General features: G+C 43.7%; 1 protein-coding gene across 1 annotated transcript in view; it reads right to left on the bottom strand.

Moving 5' to 3' along the window:
* LOC141144066 (uncharacterized) overlaps positions 1 to 19463 on the bottom strand; it is a 65087-nt gene that overhangs the window by 41970 nt on the left and 3654 nt on the right. The window contains exons 2-4 of the mRNA XM_073629425.1: positions 7563 to 7678; positions 4976 to 5097; positions 785 to 907 (exon numbers count right to left, since the gene is read on the bottom strand). Coding sequence (XP_073485526.1) covers positions 785 to 907; positions 4976 to 5097; positions 7563 to 7678 — 361 coding nt within the window. The remainder of the gene's footprint in view (positions 1 to 784; positions 908 to 4975; positions 5098 to 7562; positions 7679 to 19463) is intronic.

Here is a 19463-nt window from a genome sequence, read left to right as displayed (position 1 = left end):
TTTGAAGTGTGACATGTTGGGTATCAATATATTCGGCGTAACATTATCTTTCATAATATAAAAAAAAAAAAAAAAAATTAAAAAAAAAAAAAAAAAAATTGGGCTAACCTTACTGTTGTCTTATTTTTTAATTAAAAAAAAGTGTATTTTTTCCAAAAAAAAAAAAGTGCGCTTGTAAGACCGCTGCGCAAGTACGGTGTGACAGAAAGTATTGCAACGACCACCATTTGGGGGTTCCAAGTAATTTTCTAGCAAAAAAAAAAAAAAGGATTTTAACTTGTAAACAAGTGTAAAAAAGAGGCTCGGTCCTTAAGTGGTTAATCAGTACAGTTGTCATTCAAAAAATACAATAGAAATGACACTACAACACAGGACATCACTTCTGATTTTTTTGTCTGACGTACGAGAATTAAAAAAAAAAAAAAAAAAAAAAAAAAAAAAGATCTGTTGTCTAATTTCGGATGGTGTGTATGGGTCATCCACCAATCCTAATGAATTGCTTCTATTGCCGTGTACACATTGAAGAGTTGAAGAATACAAAAGTAAAATAATAAACCAGTTAGGCGAAGAGTAATTTCTCTGTAAGGTAGAAGAGGTCCACTACTTTAGGACACTAGCAAAAAAAATAACCTGAGGACTCATAGGAGGGGGTAAAGTTATTGGGGGGGGGGGGCACCCAGGGGGTGTCCCCGAAATCTTTGCAAGTATCCACTCACCGGGAAGTAGAATCATATAACCCGGGGTCTATGTACCATAGAGATGGACCCCTCTCTGCACATCTCACCTGTTTCTCCTCTTTAGGTAAGGCTTTCCTTTCCTCATTCCTATCAAAGAAATACTTGTGGATCTCGGTGAAGTCGCACTTCTCCAACTCCTTAATGGTCTTCCGCTCTTCTTTTGTCATTTGCTGTAAAACACCAAATGCTGGTGAGATGCAGATATATATAGAAGGATATTTCCAGCAAACCCGACAACCTGCTCTGTGTGTTCCTCTGTTAAACATAAAAAAAAAACCTTCAACAGTACTTCAGATATACAAGCGATTATATATACATTCTATGCATGAAGGTGAAAAACCTTTTGTGCTCCCCCCTCCCCCCCTTTCTTACCTGAGCCGCCTGATCCCATCCAGTGATGTGCAAGAGCGCAGCAGCTCCAGCCGCTGCCTCTCTCCTCATTAGATAGATTGATAGTAGCGGGAGCCATTGGCTCCCGCTGCTGTCAATCAAATCCAGTGACGCGGGAGTCGGGGGCCGGACCGAGTCCTGCTGTCTGTGTCAATGGATGCAGCAGTGGGATTCGGGAGGGAGCCCGCACAGGTGCCCCTGGGGAAAAAGGCTTTCCGAAGGGGGCACCCGATGAAGAGGAGGGGCCAGGAGCGCCGGCGGTGGACCCCAGAAGAAGAGTATTGTGGCTGCTCTGTGCAAAACCATTACACAGAGCAGGCAAGTATAAGATATTTGTCATTTCTGTTAAAAAAACACATGAGGGTTTACAACCCATTTACATACAGCCTGGGCCCAGAATAAATGGGTTGAGTGACGCTGACCAACCTTTGAAAAACTGGAAGAGAAGTGCCAGCTAGTGCCGTGTTCTCCAAACTCCTAGGGCTGCATGTGGCCCATTGCTTGCTTTTATCGGACCCTTGGAGCAACATTTCATCCACTATTCCTCCCACTGATACCAATGATGGGGCACTATTCCTCCCACTGACACCAATGATGGGACACTATTCCTCCCACTGACACCAATGATGGGGCACTATTCCTCCCACTGACACCAATGATGGGACACTATTCCTCCCACTGATACCAATGATGGGACACTATTCCTCCCACTGACACCAATGATGGGGCACTATTCCTCCCACTGACACCAATGATGGGGCACTATTCCTCCCACTGACACCAATGATGGGGCACTATTCCTCCCACTGACACCAATGATGGGACACTATTCCTCCCACTGACACCAATGATGGGACACTATTCCTCCCACTGACACCAATGATGGGACACTATTCCTCCCACTGACACCAATGATGGGGCACTATTCCTCCCACTGACACCAATGATGGGACACTATTCCTCCCACTGACACCAATGATGGGACACTATTCCTCCCACTGACACCAATGATGGGGCACTATTCCTCCCACTGACACCAATGATGGGGCACTATTCCTCCCACTGACACCAATGATGGGACACTATTCCTCCCACTGACACCAATGATGGGACACTATTCCTCCCACTGACACCAATGATGGGGCACTATTCCTCCCACTGACACCAATGATGGGGCACTATTCCTCCCACTGACACCAATGATGGGACACTATTCCTCCCACTGACACCAATGATGGGACACTATTCCTCCCACTGACACCAATGATGGGACACTATTCCTCCCACTGACACCAATGATGGGACACTATTCCTCCCACTGACACCAATGATGGGGCACTATTCCTCCCACTGACACCAATGATGGGGCACTATTCCTCCCACTGATACCAATGATGGGGCACTATTCCTCCCATTGATACCAATGATGGGGCACTATTCCTCCCACTGATACCAATGATGGGGCACTATTCCTCCCACTGATACCAATGATGGGGCACTATTCCTCCCACTGATACCAATGATGGGGCACTATTTCTCCCACTGATACCAATGATGGGGCACTATTCCTCCCACCGATAATGATGGGGCACTATTCCTCCCACCAATAACAATGATGGGGCACTATTCCTCCCACTGATACCAATGATGGGGCTCTATTCCTCCCACTGACAACAATCATGGAGCACTATTCCTCCCACTAAAACCAATGATGGGGCACTATTCCTCCCACTAAAACCAATGATGGGGCACCATTCCAGAATCATTCTGCCTAGAGACTGAATCAACTTGTCCCAGGAAACAGACTGTTGAGTTACAGGTAAGGCCTGCTGTGGTCGTCACTCGATAAATCGCTCTGCAAACCGCACACCGCTCGAATCTTGCTTGCCCGAAAGAATATTCTGATCCTTTTTTTGGGTGACAAGCTTCATGCAATGCAGTTTGCAGCAATTTATCGAGCGATCGATCGAAGAACCGCACCGGATTTTTAGGTGCCATTAAAATAAACGGCATCTAAGCTCCGGAGAACTGGACGTTGTGGGGATAGCCTAGAAGAGACCCTCGGGCACGACTGGGTTCCACATAGGACGCTTCCCAGACTCTATTCTGGTAAAAGCTGGCTGTGTAATGCTGTCCAGAGCCGCTGCTGTTGCCTTATTGGCAATCTGTCACTAAGGCTGCATTGAAAACGCCCAGATGTGAATACAGCCTGAGTGACAGATTGCCAGTGAGGCAACAGCAGCGGCTCTGGACAGCATTACACAGCCAGCTTTTACCAGAATAGAGTCTGGAAAGCATCCTATGTGGAACCCAGTCGTGCCCGAGGGGCTCTTCTAGGCTATCCCCACAACATGCAGTCCACCGGAGCTTAGATACAGGATAGCTGCAAATGAGGTGGCAAAGCTCTAACAGAGCTAATAAAGACATCCATCTTCTTAGGACACCAGCAAAAACTAAAGCATACAGGTTATCCTGGGGCTGGCCTACAATTTCTTCGCTTGCCAATGTCCAATCCCTCTAGTAGGCGGCAAAATATAACCTGAAGATTAACCACTTCAATACCAGGTAATTTTCTTCCTACAAATAGCGCTTTCTTTTGGTGGTATTTGATCACCACTGGGGTTTTTATTTTTTGCTAAACAATCTAAAAAAAGACAAAAATTTTTGAAAAAAAAAAAAAAAGTTTTGTTTTGGGTATAAAATTTAGTTTTCTCCTTCACTGATGGGCACCGATGAAGTGGCACCGATGAGGCGGCACTGATGGGCACCGATGAGGCAGCACTGATGAGGTTCTGACAGGTGTTACCGTAGGGCACTGATTGGCAATGCGATGGGCACTGACTGGTACAGGTGGGCACTAATTGGCACTTTATTGGGCACTGACCCAGGGGATCCTGAGTGGCACTGACTGACAGCTGATGGGCACCTTTTTGGCAGCTGTGGTGGCACATCTGATGGAGCTGTGCTGATAATCAATGTGCTGATTATCAGCACAGACCCCCCAACCCTCCCGACAGGGAGAGCCACCAATCGGCTCTCCCTGTCAGCGTGAACCCGAGCAATGCCATTTACCGGCACTTCCTGGTTCACGCGATGATCAGCTGTGATTGGTCACAGCTGATCACGTGGTAAGAAGCCTCTGTCAGAGGCTTCTTATCACGATTGGAGATGCGGCGTGTCAGACTGAGACGCCGCACTCGCGATCGCCGCACCGGCATGTTATCCTGCTGGACATCATATGATGCCCAGTCAGGATAACAGAACCACTTGCCGGCCGTCATTCTGCTATAGGCCTGGTGGGAAGTGGTTAAAGAGGTTGTGAATTTTATTTATTTTTTAAAAACAACAAACATCTCTATACTTACCCGCTCTGTGCAATGGAATTGCACAGAGCGCCAAGAACCTCTTCTACTGGGGTTCCCCGCTGGCGTGCTCCTGGCTCCTCCCCCATGTCCAGTGCCCCCACGGGAAGCCGCTTTCCTAGGGGGCACTCGTGCATTCTCGCTCCCGAGCCCGATGCTACGTCCATTGTCCATCCCCCCTCCCACCATGCACACTCCTTCGTCACTGGCTTTCATGGACAGCAGCGGGAGTCAATGGCTCCTGGTGCCCCAGCAAAGCCAGTGAGACCTGGAAGCGACGGGTGAAAAGAGCTAAAGATGATCTTCTTCCAAGCAGACCAAGCTAAAAATAAGTTCTCACTTCCTGTGAGAGAAGTGTACTATTCTGCTTACTTAGTATGCATCTTCCTAGGGGCAGAGCGAATACCTCTACGGTCTGTCGGGTTCCTCTAATGAACATTCTAGGAAACAGATCAGCTCAGTCATTTTATTCTATGTAGTACTTACTCCCCTCCAGTCCGCAAAGAAATTCTTTTGAAATACGTCTTTGGTGGTGTATTCATGATCCAGCATTTTGCCATAGAAAGTGGCCACTTCCTCGGCCGCCAAACTAAGTTTCATCTGTTCTCCTAAAATACAAGGAAAAGGCTGAATGACCTGATAAAGCAGTTGTAGACTATGTTGTGTTACACGGTACCTGGATTTACACCCGGACCGAATTTACTATCTTCTAACATGATGCAGTTATGTGTTTGTTCTTAACATGTAAACACACATAGTATATGGTCAAACGTTTGTGGACACCTGCCCATCACACCTAAATGAGCTTGTTGGACATCATATCTCAAAACCATGACCATTATTTATAGAGTTGGTCTCCCACTTCGTGGCAATAACAGCCTCCAGTGAGAAGACCTTCCACAAGAGTTTGGGGAACCTGTAAGAATATGTGCCCATTCAGTCAAAACAGTATTTGTAATTTAAGTAACAGATATATTGAGAAGACCAGGTTAGATTGTCCATCCAATTCATCTCAAAAGGTGTTTCAAATGGGTTGTAGTCAAAGTACTGTGCTGGCCAATATAGATCCTCTACACCGGGGGCCACCAAACTTTTCAAAGGGCCAGTTTACTGTCCTTCAGACTTCAGGGGGGCCGGAGTGTGACCAGCGGGGGGTAGAAAATGTCCTGGGCCCAGAATCAATGAGAATAAACAAGGCCTAAGGGTTGCTGTCAGTAGGAGGAGGAATAGTGCCCCTTTATTGGTATCAGTGGAAGAAATGGTGCCCCATCGTTGGTGTCAGTGGGAGGAATAGTGTCCCATCGTTAGTATCAGTGAGAGAAATAGTGCCCCATTGTTGGTGTGAGAGAAATAGTGCCCCATTGTTGGTGTGAGAGAAATAGTGCCCCATTGTTGGTATCAGTGGAAGAAATAGTGCCCCACCATTGGTATCAGTGGAAGAAATGGTGCCCCATCATTGGTATCAGTGGAAGAAATGGTGCCCCATCATTGGTATCAGTGGAAGAAATGGTGCCCCACCATTGGTATCAGTGGGAGGAATAGTGCCCCATCGTTGGTGTCCGTGGGAGGAATAGTGCCCCATCATTGGTATCATGAGAGGAATAGTGCCCCATCATTGGTGTCAGTGAGAGGAATAGTGCCCCATCATGAGGTTAAGTGTAAATTTGTGAAAAATGTCTTTGTACATTGTTGCACTCACAGTTCTCCTCACTGGAGAAAATACTTGCAGCACTCTAAACATTTCCACTGTTGGCAGTGCCCCGATTATCAGTATAAACAATGTGCTGACAGCCTTGCCAGGTATCGGCTCTCCTTTCCTCACACAGACATCGCGTGTGAGGAAAGGAAATGCTGATAACCGGCAAGTCTGTTTACAGCTGATCACATGGTAAAGGGGCCTCTGCGATTGGCCCTATACCCCAATTTATGATCAGCTGCGTCCAAAGGACACAGAGGTCACAGAGCACACAAGATGCACGCCCCAGGGGGAACGCTGGGTTTTGGGAGGATGCCTTCCCAGAATTGGAGGACTGCGCTGTAACCGTCTCTTGGCTATAGCGCGGTCAGCAAGTGCCCTTTGCTAGGTTTTATCTGGCGTTTGGGGCATCATCGATGGGGCACGATTCTTCTATTGATACCAACGGGCACTATTTCTCCCATTAAAACTAATGATGGGGCACTATTCCTCCCACTGACACCAATGAAGGGGGAAAATTGCTCCCATTGACACCAATGATGGGGCACTATTACCCCTACTGCCACCATTAATGGGGCAATATACTTCCACTGATACCAACAATAGGGCACTATTCCTCCCATTAAAACCAATGATGAGGCACCATTCCCCCCACTGACACCATAGACCGGGCCCGATTCTTCTATTGATACCAACAACGTGGTATTATTTCTCCAATTAAAACCAATGATGGGGCACTATTCTTCCCACTAACACCAATGATGGGGCACTATTCCTCCCACTGATACCAATGATGGGGTACCATTCCCCCAACTGACACCATCAATGGGGCACTATTCTTTCATTGATACCAACAATTGGCCACTATTTCTCCCTTTAAAACCAATGATGGGGCACTGATGTTGGGGCATTTTCTACTCCCACTGGCCACAGTCTCCCCCCCCCCCCAAGCCTGAAGGACTGTAAACTGGCCCTTTGCTTAGAAAATTCGGAGAACCCTGCAGTAAAAATTAACAGTTGGCACTGGTTGCCCATACCATTAAAAGAAGGGTTGGCACTGGTTGCACATACCATTAAAAGAAGGGTTGGCACTGGTTGCACATACCATTAAAAGAAGGGTTGGCACTGGTTGCACATACCATTAAAAGAAGGGTTGGCACTGGTTGCACATACCATTAAAAGAAGGGTTGGCACTGGTTGCACATACCATTAAAAGAAGGGTTGGCACTGGTTGCACATACCATTAAAAGAAGGGTTGGCACTGGTTGCCCATACCATTAAAAGAAGGGTTGGCACTGGTTGCACATACCATTAAAAGAAGGGTTGGCACTGGTTGCACATACCATTAAAAGAAGGGTTGGCACTGGTTGCCCTTACCATCATAGTAGAATTTGACGTCATCTGGAAGAGGTTCATATGGAGGAGCAAAATACGGGCCTCTATGTTCAAGAAATTTCCACTTGGTGCCATCGTCATGATTGGCTTCTTCCCACCTACAATCATGAAATCAGGATCACAACAAATTCACAGCAAAATATATATCTATGTAAGGCCCCTTTCACACTTATACGACTTCAAAGTCGCGCGATTTTACAGCCGCTATTTTGCCGCAGTACTACTTTGTACGACTTTGGCATTAACAAATGAAAACATACATGGTGTGAGGCTTGTGCTTACAAAGTCGTACTGAAATCGTGTCTATATTATTCAGGCACGATTTGCATGCTACTTGAGGGTTTAACATTGAGGTCTATGGAGTACAACTCGCATGGAAGTTGGACCAAAGTAGTGCAGGGAATACTTTGAAGTCGGCACGACTTGAAGTTGTGCCAATATGAATGGTAGTCATTGAAAATAATGGAGAATGACTTGTCATATGATTTTGCAGTACAAAATCGTGGGACAAGTCGTATAAGTATGAAAGGGGCCTTAGGGTAATAAAAAAAAAAAAAAAAAAAACAACACAGGGCACAAAGGACCATCTGTTTCCTCATTTCCATCTTTGCATTGCTTGCAAATATTTGCTAGTCAGTAACTACCTGTGCTGGGATCAGATATGAATGGATATATACAGCGGCCATATTCTGGATGAGAAGGAAGATTGAAGAAGGTAAAGGCACCGGAGGGCGATTTGTAAGCAGAGTGAAAGGGGGCGAGAAACGCATTTTTCTTTAAAAAGTCGGCATACATTTCCCTTATTTAACTAAATCGCCTTCACTCTAAACACCCCACTGCCTTGAGTGTAGAATAGTCAGGGTGCCTCACATTCTTGTTTTATTTAAGCGCTCCCTGTCCGCCCTACGGACATATATACGTCTTTGGGCGGGAGTGAAGACATCTCAGTCCTCGCTGTAGTAATGGTCAATATATAATTTTTTTTTGTGCCAGCGATTCCCTACAATAGAAAAGTGAATGGAGTGTGTGGGCAGCCATTCGATCACTTTTACAGGCGGAGGAAGGGGGACCCCGGCCCCTCCCATCGCCGCCGTGTTTACCGGTCCCTCCCAAGTTATCGAGGGGCCCCGGTAAGGATGCGACGACCTCCACTCCTCTTCTGTGACGTCAGAAACCGGGTGTATGCTATTTTAAAGCGTGATATGTTTATTAGCTATTTACTCGCCATAACATCATCTTTAAGTCCCGGTTTACACTACAGCGACTTGGGACCCGACTTGTAAGTCCTCAAGTCGCTGGACATAAGAAAGGCCATTGAAGTGAATGAGAGCCGTCATAATGCACACTAATGAAGTCATTCCAGCTTCAGAAAAGGTTCCTGTACTACTTATTACAAGGCGACTTGTACCCATAGATTTCAATGGAAGTCACCTCCAAGTCGGATCTCCATCTACAGTAGAACCTTGGTTAACGAGTAACGCGGCTAACGAGCATTTTGAAAGACATGCAACTTTTTTTTTTTTTTTAATTCTGACTCGGTTTGCCAGTGTTGTCTTGCAAAATGAGCAGAATTCAAGCTAATGTGGTGTGCAGTTCCGCATTTGGCCAGAGGTGTGGGGGCGCCAGTGACACTCGGAACGGTTCGGAGCAATTCGGAATCACTCGGTTCCTGAGCCTGAGTTCAGCCGAGCTGTCCCCGAGTATTTCCGAGGCTCTCCGGCGCCCCCCCACCCCACCTCTGGCCACATGTGATATTGCATGCAATAGAAGTCAATGCGGAGCGAATTATCTTCATTTCCATTGACTTCTATGGGGAAACTCGCTTTCATATGCGAGTGCTTTGGATTACAAGCATTCTCCTGGAACGGATTATGCTCGTAATCCAAGGCTCCACTGTATATTGAAGCGACTTTACAGGAAAAAGAAAAGAATTTACCCCGGTACACCTCAAGTTTACCCAGGCAACCCCCTCCCTCCCACAGAGCTGATTATTCTGTGATTGGCCACAGCCAATGTCGCCTGTCCTGGGGGAGACTAAGTTGCGTTTCTAAGTTGCTCAAGGTCGCACTAAAGTCGCCTCCAAATAGCCTTGCAAAATCACGCTGTAAGTTGGGTTGCCCCTTAGTGAACCGGCACTTAAGGGGCGGTAAAGGTTCGCTTTTTCTTTTAAATAACAAACGTTATGCTTCCTTTCTCTGTGTGAGGCTTTTGCAGAGTGGCCCCGATCCTCCTCTTCTGGGGTCCCCCAGTGGCGCTCCTGGCTCCTCCCTGCATCAAGTGCCCTCACGGAGAAGCGGTTTCCCTGGGGGCACTCGTGCGTGCGCGCTCCCGTGTCCTGCTGCTGCGCCCCTTGACATAAACAGCAGAACTTGGCACGGCCCCCCCACGTAGTTGGATTTGATTGACAGCAGTGGGAGTCAATGGCTCCTGCTACTACAGGGTTCACCCTGAGAACATGTGACAGACACGAAATGGTCTCGAGAAGCCATGGAGAACGTTCTGCTGCCTGTAACATTGTTCAGCATGACCAGTTTGGTGGTGGGTCAGCGATGGTCTAGGGAGGCATATCCATGGAGGGAGGCAGAGACCTCCACAGGCTAGACATCGGTACCCTGACTGCCATTAGGTATCAGGATGAAATCCTTGGACCCATTATCAGACCCTACACTGGTGCAGTGAGTCCTGGGTTCCTCCTGGTGCATGACAATGCCCTACCTCATGTGGCGAGAGTATGCTCTTCTCATTAGGAGCATGACCCGACATTGTCAGGCAAGTATACAAGTAGGAGCCATACAAACTACTCAAACCATTTTGAGTTGCTGCAATGAAATTTCAGCAAAATGGACGAGCCTGCTGCATCATTTTTTCACTTTGATTTTCGGGGTGTCTAATTTGAATTCAGCCCTTTGAAGGTTGATAAATTTTCATCAAATGATGTGGCATCCTTTTGTTCCTAACACATTACCAAGTCCATACCAGTATAGATCCTAACACATTACCCAGTCCATACCAGTATAGATCCTAACACATTACCCAGTCCATACCAGTATAGATCCTAACACATTACCCAGTCCATACCAGTATAGATCCCAATACATTACCCAGTCCATACCAGTATAGATCCCAATACATTACCCAGTCCATACCAGTATAGATCCTAACACATTACCCAGTCCATACCAGTATAGATCCTAACACATTACCCAGTCCATACCAGTATAGATCCTAACACATTACCCAGTTCATACCAGTATAGATCCCAATACATTACCCAGTCCATACCAGTATAGATCCTAACACATTACCCAGTCCATACCAGTATAGATCCCAACACATTACCCAGTCCATACCAGTATAGATCCTAACACATTACCCAGTCCATACCAGTATAGATCCCAACACATTACCCAGTCCATACCAGTTAAGATCCTAACACATTACCCAGTTCATACCAGTATAGATCCTAACACATTACCCAGTCCATACCAGTATAGATCCTAACACATTACCCAGTCCATAAAAAGTATAGATATCCAGCATGATATTTTTCCCCATTGAGAACTGATGAGTTCCTTTGATTTTTTTGGGCAGTGTATATAATGTTTGGGGGTTCTGATCATTTTCTAGTATAAAAAAAAAAAAAAAAATGCAGAATTTTACATGTAGGAGAGGAATGTCAGAATTGGCTGGAACTCGTTAATAAATCATCTGCCTTGGATGTAAGATAGTCAGGGCACCTCACATTCTTGATTGTTTTGTCTACAATGTATCGATTATGCTAATGCACTATAACCCGAAAAAATAGCCCTTTTTAGTAGGGGGTTTCCACAAAACCTAAATAATACTTCAAGGGTTTATCTGGGTTAAAAACATACTGAAAGTCTGTGCTGATTGACTAGTATGGCAGCGCGGTGTGCATCTCCATTTCTAATTAGACATAGTGTATATCTGGGTATAAAGCTTTGCCCAAAAACACCAGCGGTTGAAAGATCTCAGTTCTCACCTGACGTTTCAAAAACACTTTGTTTCCAAAACCTCACAATCCTACGAAAAGCAAGAACACAAACGCACAGACAGACAGTAATGATCAGCTTCTTACCACTGTCTGGTACAAGGCTTGCTAGAATTTGCTCTCTGCACTCGCACTGTCAGGACTCCCCCACTATACCAGTCTGAGTATAAAGTAAACTTAGACAGCAGCCTACAGCAATTCCTGAACATGACACACACAGAGGACACACATATTCATGTCTGCTGAGCACATGTGGGTGACCCTTTCCAGCCCAGATTACTTCCTGAAACTCAACCAATCAGCTGGCAGCAGCACACAGGCATCCTGGGAAGTGTAGTTTAAAGATAAAGCGAGAATAGGGTAATTTGAGGTCACTGCTGTTCACATGGTGGGAGGATTAGCTATCAGCTCGCATCACTTTTTCTATCGCTAATGATTTTTACAGTTATGAAGGCAAAGAATTGAAATTTAAAAACATCTTATAACCCTATGAATCAAATATGATCATCTGGAAAAAAAAATCAAAACAAATGTACTTTTAGGTTTTAATTTGTCTTAAATTTAAAGCAACACGTTTTTTTTTTCCAATTTGAAAAGTACTTTTGTTTGGAAACAGACCCAGAGCAGCCTTAGCTTACATAATAATTGTACACAATGATGTGCCGTGTTCTAGTAAAGCTGTCTATGGCCATAAGCTACAAGCATCACACTCCCTGCACTTCCTTTTTAAGTTAACTAAAGAAATGTCAGTGGCTGTGCATAATATATATATATATACACATACATACATACATACACACACTTGTCAATTCCCAGAAGAATTCAGGGCATCTTGGATGCCACAAAGGTGGTCCAACACCATTTTAGGTAACAATTTTCTTCTTTTACCTGGTGTTTCCATAATTTTGTCCAGTGTATGTGTATATATATATATATATATATATATATATATATATATCGTTGTGCACCTCACCCTTTCAACTATAATATATAAATAAATAAATATATATATATATATATATATATATATATATATATATCTATATATATAGATCTATATATATAGATCTATATATATAGATGTATATATATATATAGATGTATATATCTATATATCTATATCTATATATCTATATATATCTATATCTATATCTATATATAGATATATAGATATATATATCTATATATAGATATAGATATAGATATCCTATTGAGGTTTTTTTTTTACCAAAAATATGTAGAATACATTGATGAAGAACATTTTTTTTTTTTTGGATACATTTTATAGCAGAAAGTAAAAAAAAAAGAAAAAAAATGAGAGAGATATATATATATATATATATATATATATATATATATATATATATATATATATATATATATATATATATATATATATATATTAGGGCTGCAACTAACGATTATTTTCATAATCGATTAGTTGGCCGATTATTGTTTCGATTAATCGGTTAATAACCTTAAAAAAAAAAGCGTGGTGTATAATTTAGTTAATGTGTAAAGTTTTTAAAAAAAGGTAATTTGTTCTTAAAAATCTCTATGCAGTGGTAAATATAAATAACCAACTATATGGTTAGGGAGCAAAATATTGAATCCACTCTGAGCATAACAGACAGAAGAGATATACTGTATATACTATTAGAAGAGATATACACTGTATAAACTATTAGAGGGGATATACACTGTATATACTATTAGAGGATATATACTGTATATACTATTAGAGGATATATACTGTATATACTATTAAAGGGCGAATCTGGTAAATATCATCAGACTCAGTGATCAAATTTTTTTATTAAAAACAAAAACAATGTCTTCCTTCAAAAATAATGTCATTTTAAGAACGTTCGTTCTTTCATTCAGCGAATGTACAAAGATTTTTTGTCTGAATATTCTCGTCTGAAATTGATCCGTGTGGCCAGAATAAGGCTCGGTACACACCTATGCTGTTTGCTTTTGATCTGTTTCTGCAGTGCTTTTTGCTGTGCGTTTTCAATTCTGCGCACGTGATTTTGCTGCGATTTGCATTTTTGCATTTTTTTTTGCCAATTTGTTGTTGGGCAGATTAAAAAACACAAATTGCTGCAAAAACGCATTACATGCTTTTCTGCAGCTATTCAATTGAAGTACATTGAACCAAAAAAGCACCGTTTTGTGTGAACATGTCCCATAGGAAAACATGTAAATGAACTGTAGTGCGTTTCTGCAAAAAGCACCAAAAAACACGCATAGATGTGAACCAGGTCTAAGACATTTAGTAACACAATGGGGTTCAAACAACTAAAACTAGCCCTTTATAGTACAAAAAAAGCAGATAATCACTACTGTAAGGGGTTCATTTTTTTAGTGTAGAACTGTGAAAGTAATATTTGCAGTAGCGATTATTTGCTCTTCTATAAAGGGCTCATTTTAGGGTTTTATTTAACCCCATTATGTTACTGGCCGATTAATCGATTATGAAAATAGTAATCGATTAATTTCATAATCGATTAGTTGTCGATTAATTGATTAGTTGTTTCAGCCCTAATATATATAGAGAGAGAGAGAGAGATATATATATACACATGCACACACATAGTATCTCACAAAAGTAAGCACACCCCTCAGTCACATTTCTGTAAATCTTTTCTTCTATCTTTTCATGTGACAACACTGAAGAAATGACACTTGTCTACAATGTAAAGTAGTGAGTGTACAGCTTGTATAACAGTGTAAATTTGCTGTCCCCTCAAAATAACTCAAAACACAGCCATTAATGTCTAAACCGCTGGCAACAAAAGTAAGTACACCCCTAAGTGAAAATGTGTCAGTGTTGTCACATGAAAAGATAGAATAAAACATTTACAAAAATGTGAGGGGTGTACTCACTTTTGTGAGATACTGTATAGACACACATACTCACCGACCACTTTATTAGGTCCCCCTTGCTAGTTCCGGGTTGGACCCCCTTTTGGCTTCATTCTTCGTGGAATAGATTCAACAAGGTGTTGGAAACATTCCTCAGAGATTTTGGTCCATAGTGACATGATAGCATCACGCAGTTGCTGCACCACCAGCCTGAACCGTTAATACAAGGCAGGATGGATCCATGCTTTCAGGTTGTTTACACCAAATTCTGACCCTACCATCTGAATGTTGCAGCTGCAATAGACACTCCTCAGACCAGGCAACGTTTTTCCAATCTTCTATTGTCCAGTTTTGGTAAGCCAGTAGCCTCAGTTTCCTGTTCTGCGCTGACAGGAGTGGCACCTGGTGTGGTCTCCTGCTGCTGCAGCCTACTTCAAGGTTGGATATCTTGTGCATACCTTGGGTGTAACGAGTGGTTGTTTGAGTTATTGTTGCCTTTTTATCATCTGGAACCAGTCTGCCCATTCTCCTCTGACAACAAGGCTTTTTCCTCCACACGTCTGCCACTCACTGGATATTTTCTCTTTTTCGCACCATTCGCTGTAAATCTGAGAGATGGTCGTGTGTGACAATCCCAGTAGATCAGAAGTTTTTAAAATATTCAGACCAGCCCGTCAGGCACCAACAACCATGCCACATTCAAAGTCTCTTAAATCACCCATTCTGATGCTCAGTGATTTTGAGGTTGAGAGCTGTTAGCATTGCCTGTATGCTTGCTCCATCTCGGATGACTCAATCGAGAAAACATCTTCTCATTGCTGCATCTGCTACAAGAGCCACCATGGAGCTCTGATTCCTCATCTGTTCGACCCCCTGGTCTTGAGCATTGTCCGACAGTTAACCAGGTTCCGTGAGTACTTGAAGCTTAGCCTCCTTCCTTGGGTCTGTACACGGTCTACCACATTTGCAGCTACAACAGGTACCATTCCATAACAGCAGTACCAGGAGTCCCTGACACACTGTCCACCAAAAAGGTCAATGAGCTTTCTCCTGAAGAGATGCAGTCTTCTGCTATGGCTTCCAAGTTGAAAGAGACCATTTAAACCCTTATTGATTAGGTGCACGCCTTAAAACTAGAAAAAAAAAAACTGCCACTTCCAGCAGTGCTGTCTCCAGCCCTGGGTACTACAGTTCTTTAAGGCCTCAAAAACAAGAATTTATGTCATCTTTTGGAGTCATTTATGAAGTTTGAAAGCATCCAAATAGGGTTTTTTGTGCCTCCCAATTTTTTATTGCCCCATATTCTTAATTAGGAGTCATTAAGTGGTCCATTCTGGCTATAGATCTGGCAATCTCTCTTGCCCTTGCAAGGTGCTTCCTATTCTTGTAGATCATGTTCTTTCATTTAAGGTTCCACAAATAAGATTGAAAGCGCTTTCCATTTTCCCTCTGGCAGGCTGCACCTTTTACGAGGTTTTGGCTGTAGTTCTCTTATGCCAGACCACTGTTGAATGGGTCAAATTCTTTAAGTGTGATTAGCCAATGTTGACATTGACCCACAAATCGATTGCATGGACCTCATGTGTTTGGTTTTACATTTTAGCTGATATGGCTTGTTGAAGCCTCTTGCACTGGTCGGTCAGTCCACTTGTACAGGACTTTATGACTGAAGTGTTGCAGAACTCATTTGTAAAAAGTATTTCTTAGGTTAATGTAGTGTGCTATTGTTAAAGCGGAGTTCCACCCAAAGTGGAATTTCCGCTCAGTTGTCTGCTCCCCCCCTCTGCTGCATCTGTTCCCCACTTCCGGGAGACCACATTACTTCAGCAGTAGGGATGCGGCATGTAGCTGTAGAGCTTCACTACCGGTTCCCTTACCGGCAACGGTAGCACCCGACCAGCCGATGGAAACAGCTGCGGTGCAGACATCGCTGGACTCCAGGACATACAAGTGTCCTATTATTAAAAGTCAGCAGCTGTAGTATGTGTAGCTGCTGGCTTTTAATTTTTTCAGGGGTGGGCGGACCTCCGCTTTAAGGTTGCTACTGGGGAAAGAGTACTTGCCTTCCCTAGTGGAAGAAGCCGATTCACAAGTCCTTTCACTACTTCTCAAAAGCATTTCTTTCTCTGAATGTGCCCACATCGAGAGCCTCCCAAGTTTGGTTCTGCTTCCGCTGCATGGAATGCTCCCGCTTTCCAAAGCGGGGGGGCCATTCACTGGTTTTCACAGACTACTGCAAGTCCTGCATACTCCATACCTGGGCACAAGAGGTGTGGTTATAAGGTTACAAGCTTTAAGTTTTGCTCCCTTCCCCCTGCTTTTTGTCACCTTCAATCTTTTGGCTTCTCCCCAGCACCTGGACGTTTTCCTTAGTGCACTCCTATTATCCTATTGTGGACGTCTAAACCTTAAATACTTACATTCACGTACACAAGTTTCATTCTGCTTTGCAGTAAGCCCTCTGTACTATCAGTTCATGGCCCTTAAATTCAGCCTGTCCTTTGCACCTCAGGTGTTAAACAAGGTACAATATTCAGTGTTTGCCCTTTATCATTTGAGGTCTCAGGATTGAAGGTTACCTAAACAACCTCCTCAGGAGGGGAATAGTCGACATGTCTGTGGAGGACAATGTGTTCCAGACCATTCAGATATTGCATTGGTTGGATCCTGAACCTTCAACCTGTTGCCAACCCAAACTAATCACTTAAAATACCTGTGGCTGGTCCTCGGCATTTACCAGACCAAGTTATTCCCCACTCCCCTCCCATGGAGAAACTTGCCTCACCAGTTTCAGGTTTGTGTGCTCCAGTCCAAGAGCCATCAGGCATCCCACTTCTGCATGAGCGCATTGGGTCTCATAGTGGAGCCTGTTCCATTTAAGGAATGTGCAATGGAATATTCTGACATAATAGGATAAGTAAGTCCTGTCCAGGGATTGGTAGGACTCGAAAAGATCAAGCTATCCCTTGCCCTCAGGGCTTCAGAATCCTGCTCTGGTAAAATATTCCACAATGTGTTTTAGAAGATCCCGGGTATGAACAAAAGCCTGTTAAGCTGAGGGGGGCACGGTCGGTGCATCACCTTCCCAATACCAAAACAGCAGCATACCCTCATCAATGATGAGGAACAAGGGGTCTTGCTGTGGCAAAAGCGGTAGAGTGAACCTTGTCTTGGGCAAAACATAAGGTTCCAATTTTCTCAGTGTGCAGCATCTGGACCGGGGAGCGTGGTCTTTGAACCCCCGGGCATTCCAAGCCCTGTGTCACAGGTTGTGGGACACCAGATGTGGACCCTCCTGACTGCCAGATTAAACAAACTGGATGAGTCCCACTGGTGAAAGCAGCAAATGTACTAGTGGCTCCATGGGATCAGTGCACTTCAAGCTAAAAACTTTCCTCCCTTGAAGCTTCTTCCTCAAATGTTTTGCATTAACAAGGTGGAGGGTTTCCCGATGGTTCTCATAGCCCTGGATTGGCCAAGGAGACCGTAGTACATCGACCTGTTAATAATTCTTGTAGCTATGCCAGATGTGTTGATCTGTTTTCCAAGGTTCGATTTACCACCCTGCTCCTCGGCCACTTGCTATAATGGCATGACTGTTGAAGCCCAGGTCATAAGGGATAGGGGCATCTCTGCGGCTTTAGGTAGCATTGTGATAACGCCAAGTACGCATCCTGCAGGGTTTAGCACCTCAGCAGACATGGAAGGCGTACTTTTTGCTTGGTGTGAATCAAGAGGCTACCCCAAGAACTTCTCCATGGGATGGATCCTTTCTTTCCAGTGGTTGGGTCTGAACCATTGTTTGGGCCCTAGTACAATCAAGAGACAGATCTCTGCTCTTGCATTTTTTTTTTTTTTTTTTACAGACAGCAGTTGGCTTCCCAATCTCTGATCAGGACCTCCTCTGGTGACAGCTTTGGGCGTAAGGTCCTTCAGGTGGCTCTTTGAGTTGTAGAAAGCTCCCTGTACAAGATATGTGTTGGGCACGTTAGCTCTTTTTTTCCTGTATTAACCACACCCCAGCATAATGAAAAGCAATTTCTTCAAAATATAGAAAAGGTATGAATCCAACAATCTTTAGTGGCTGAATAATTGCCAACACTCTTCTACGGCAATCGGGATCACTAGGTGTGGCCCTGTCAGTGTGTACCTCCTTATCAATTTTTGTATGGGGCCCCTTGTCCCAAGAACTTCATAGACAGTAAGAGCACAAGTCAACTTGAGCACCCTAAGTATTTGTTGGGACCTGAGAATTAAGAGAGATTTGTTTCAACATATTTAATTGGATTTATTTTTATATATTACGAATTTCCTATTGGGAAAATTATAGCAGTGGTCTATTGCTGCAGGGGAAAAAAAAAAAATAGTAGTACAGAGCTGTATCAGCCTTCCTCTAGTCTCCAGGTTGAAAGTAGTACCATCTTGCCACATTACTTCTGCTGTAAAAACAATACAAACATGGTGGATGGTGCGATGCATTTGCTGCAGGCGTGTTGAATGATTTACTGCTGTGGATCAGCTTAATATATGAAGAGGCACATACTATTTGGCACGGAGTTGCTGTATATCTTTTGATGTGACCCCACTGATGGTGTTTATCCTCATCAGCTTTGTGAACCTAGAGGAACGAATAGTTTCTGCGATAGATATACGTCATTGGTTATGTTTGGCACCATCAACTCAGGTCATATTAATCTGTAGCAGATTGAACATCTTGATATCATGATCTTTTTCTAGTGCCGATTTTCTCTTCTGGGATTTATCTACGGAGACCATCTAATCTCATTATTCTGTATGGCTCCATTGCGCCACATGGTATACCACAGCTTTGCGTCATACGGCACACCCATTGGCTTTCGCTTGGCTCCGATTGGTGTATGCCAATTTTCTTTACTGACAAGATATTGAGGTCCCGAGGAAGCAAATGTTTTGTGTAACGCATCAACCTTTTGAAATATTAGCAAAGAAATATTGTTGAAGTTTAATTATATGGCCTTCATCAT

The sequence above is a fragment of the Aquarana catesbeiana genome, linkage group LG05 (genome assembly GCF_042186555.1).
Source record: "Aquarana catesbeiana isolate 2022-GZ linkage group LG05, ASM4218655v1, whole genome shotgun sequence".
Lineage (NCBI taxonomy): Eukaryota > Metazoa > Chordata > Amphibia > Anura > Ranidae > Aquarana > Aquarana catesbeiana.
Note: the sequence above shows the minus strand (reverse complement) of the source record. Positions and strands in the feature narration are given on the sequence as shown.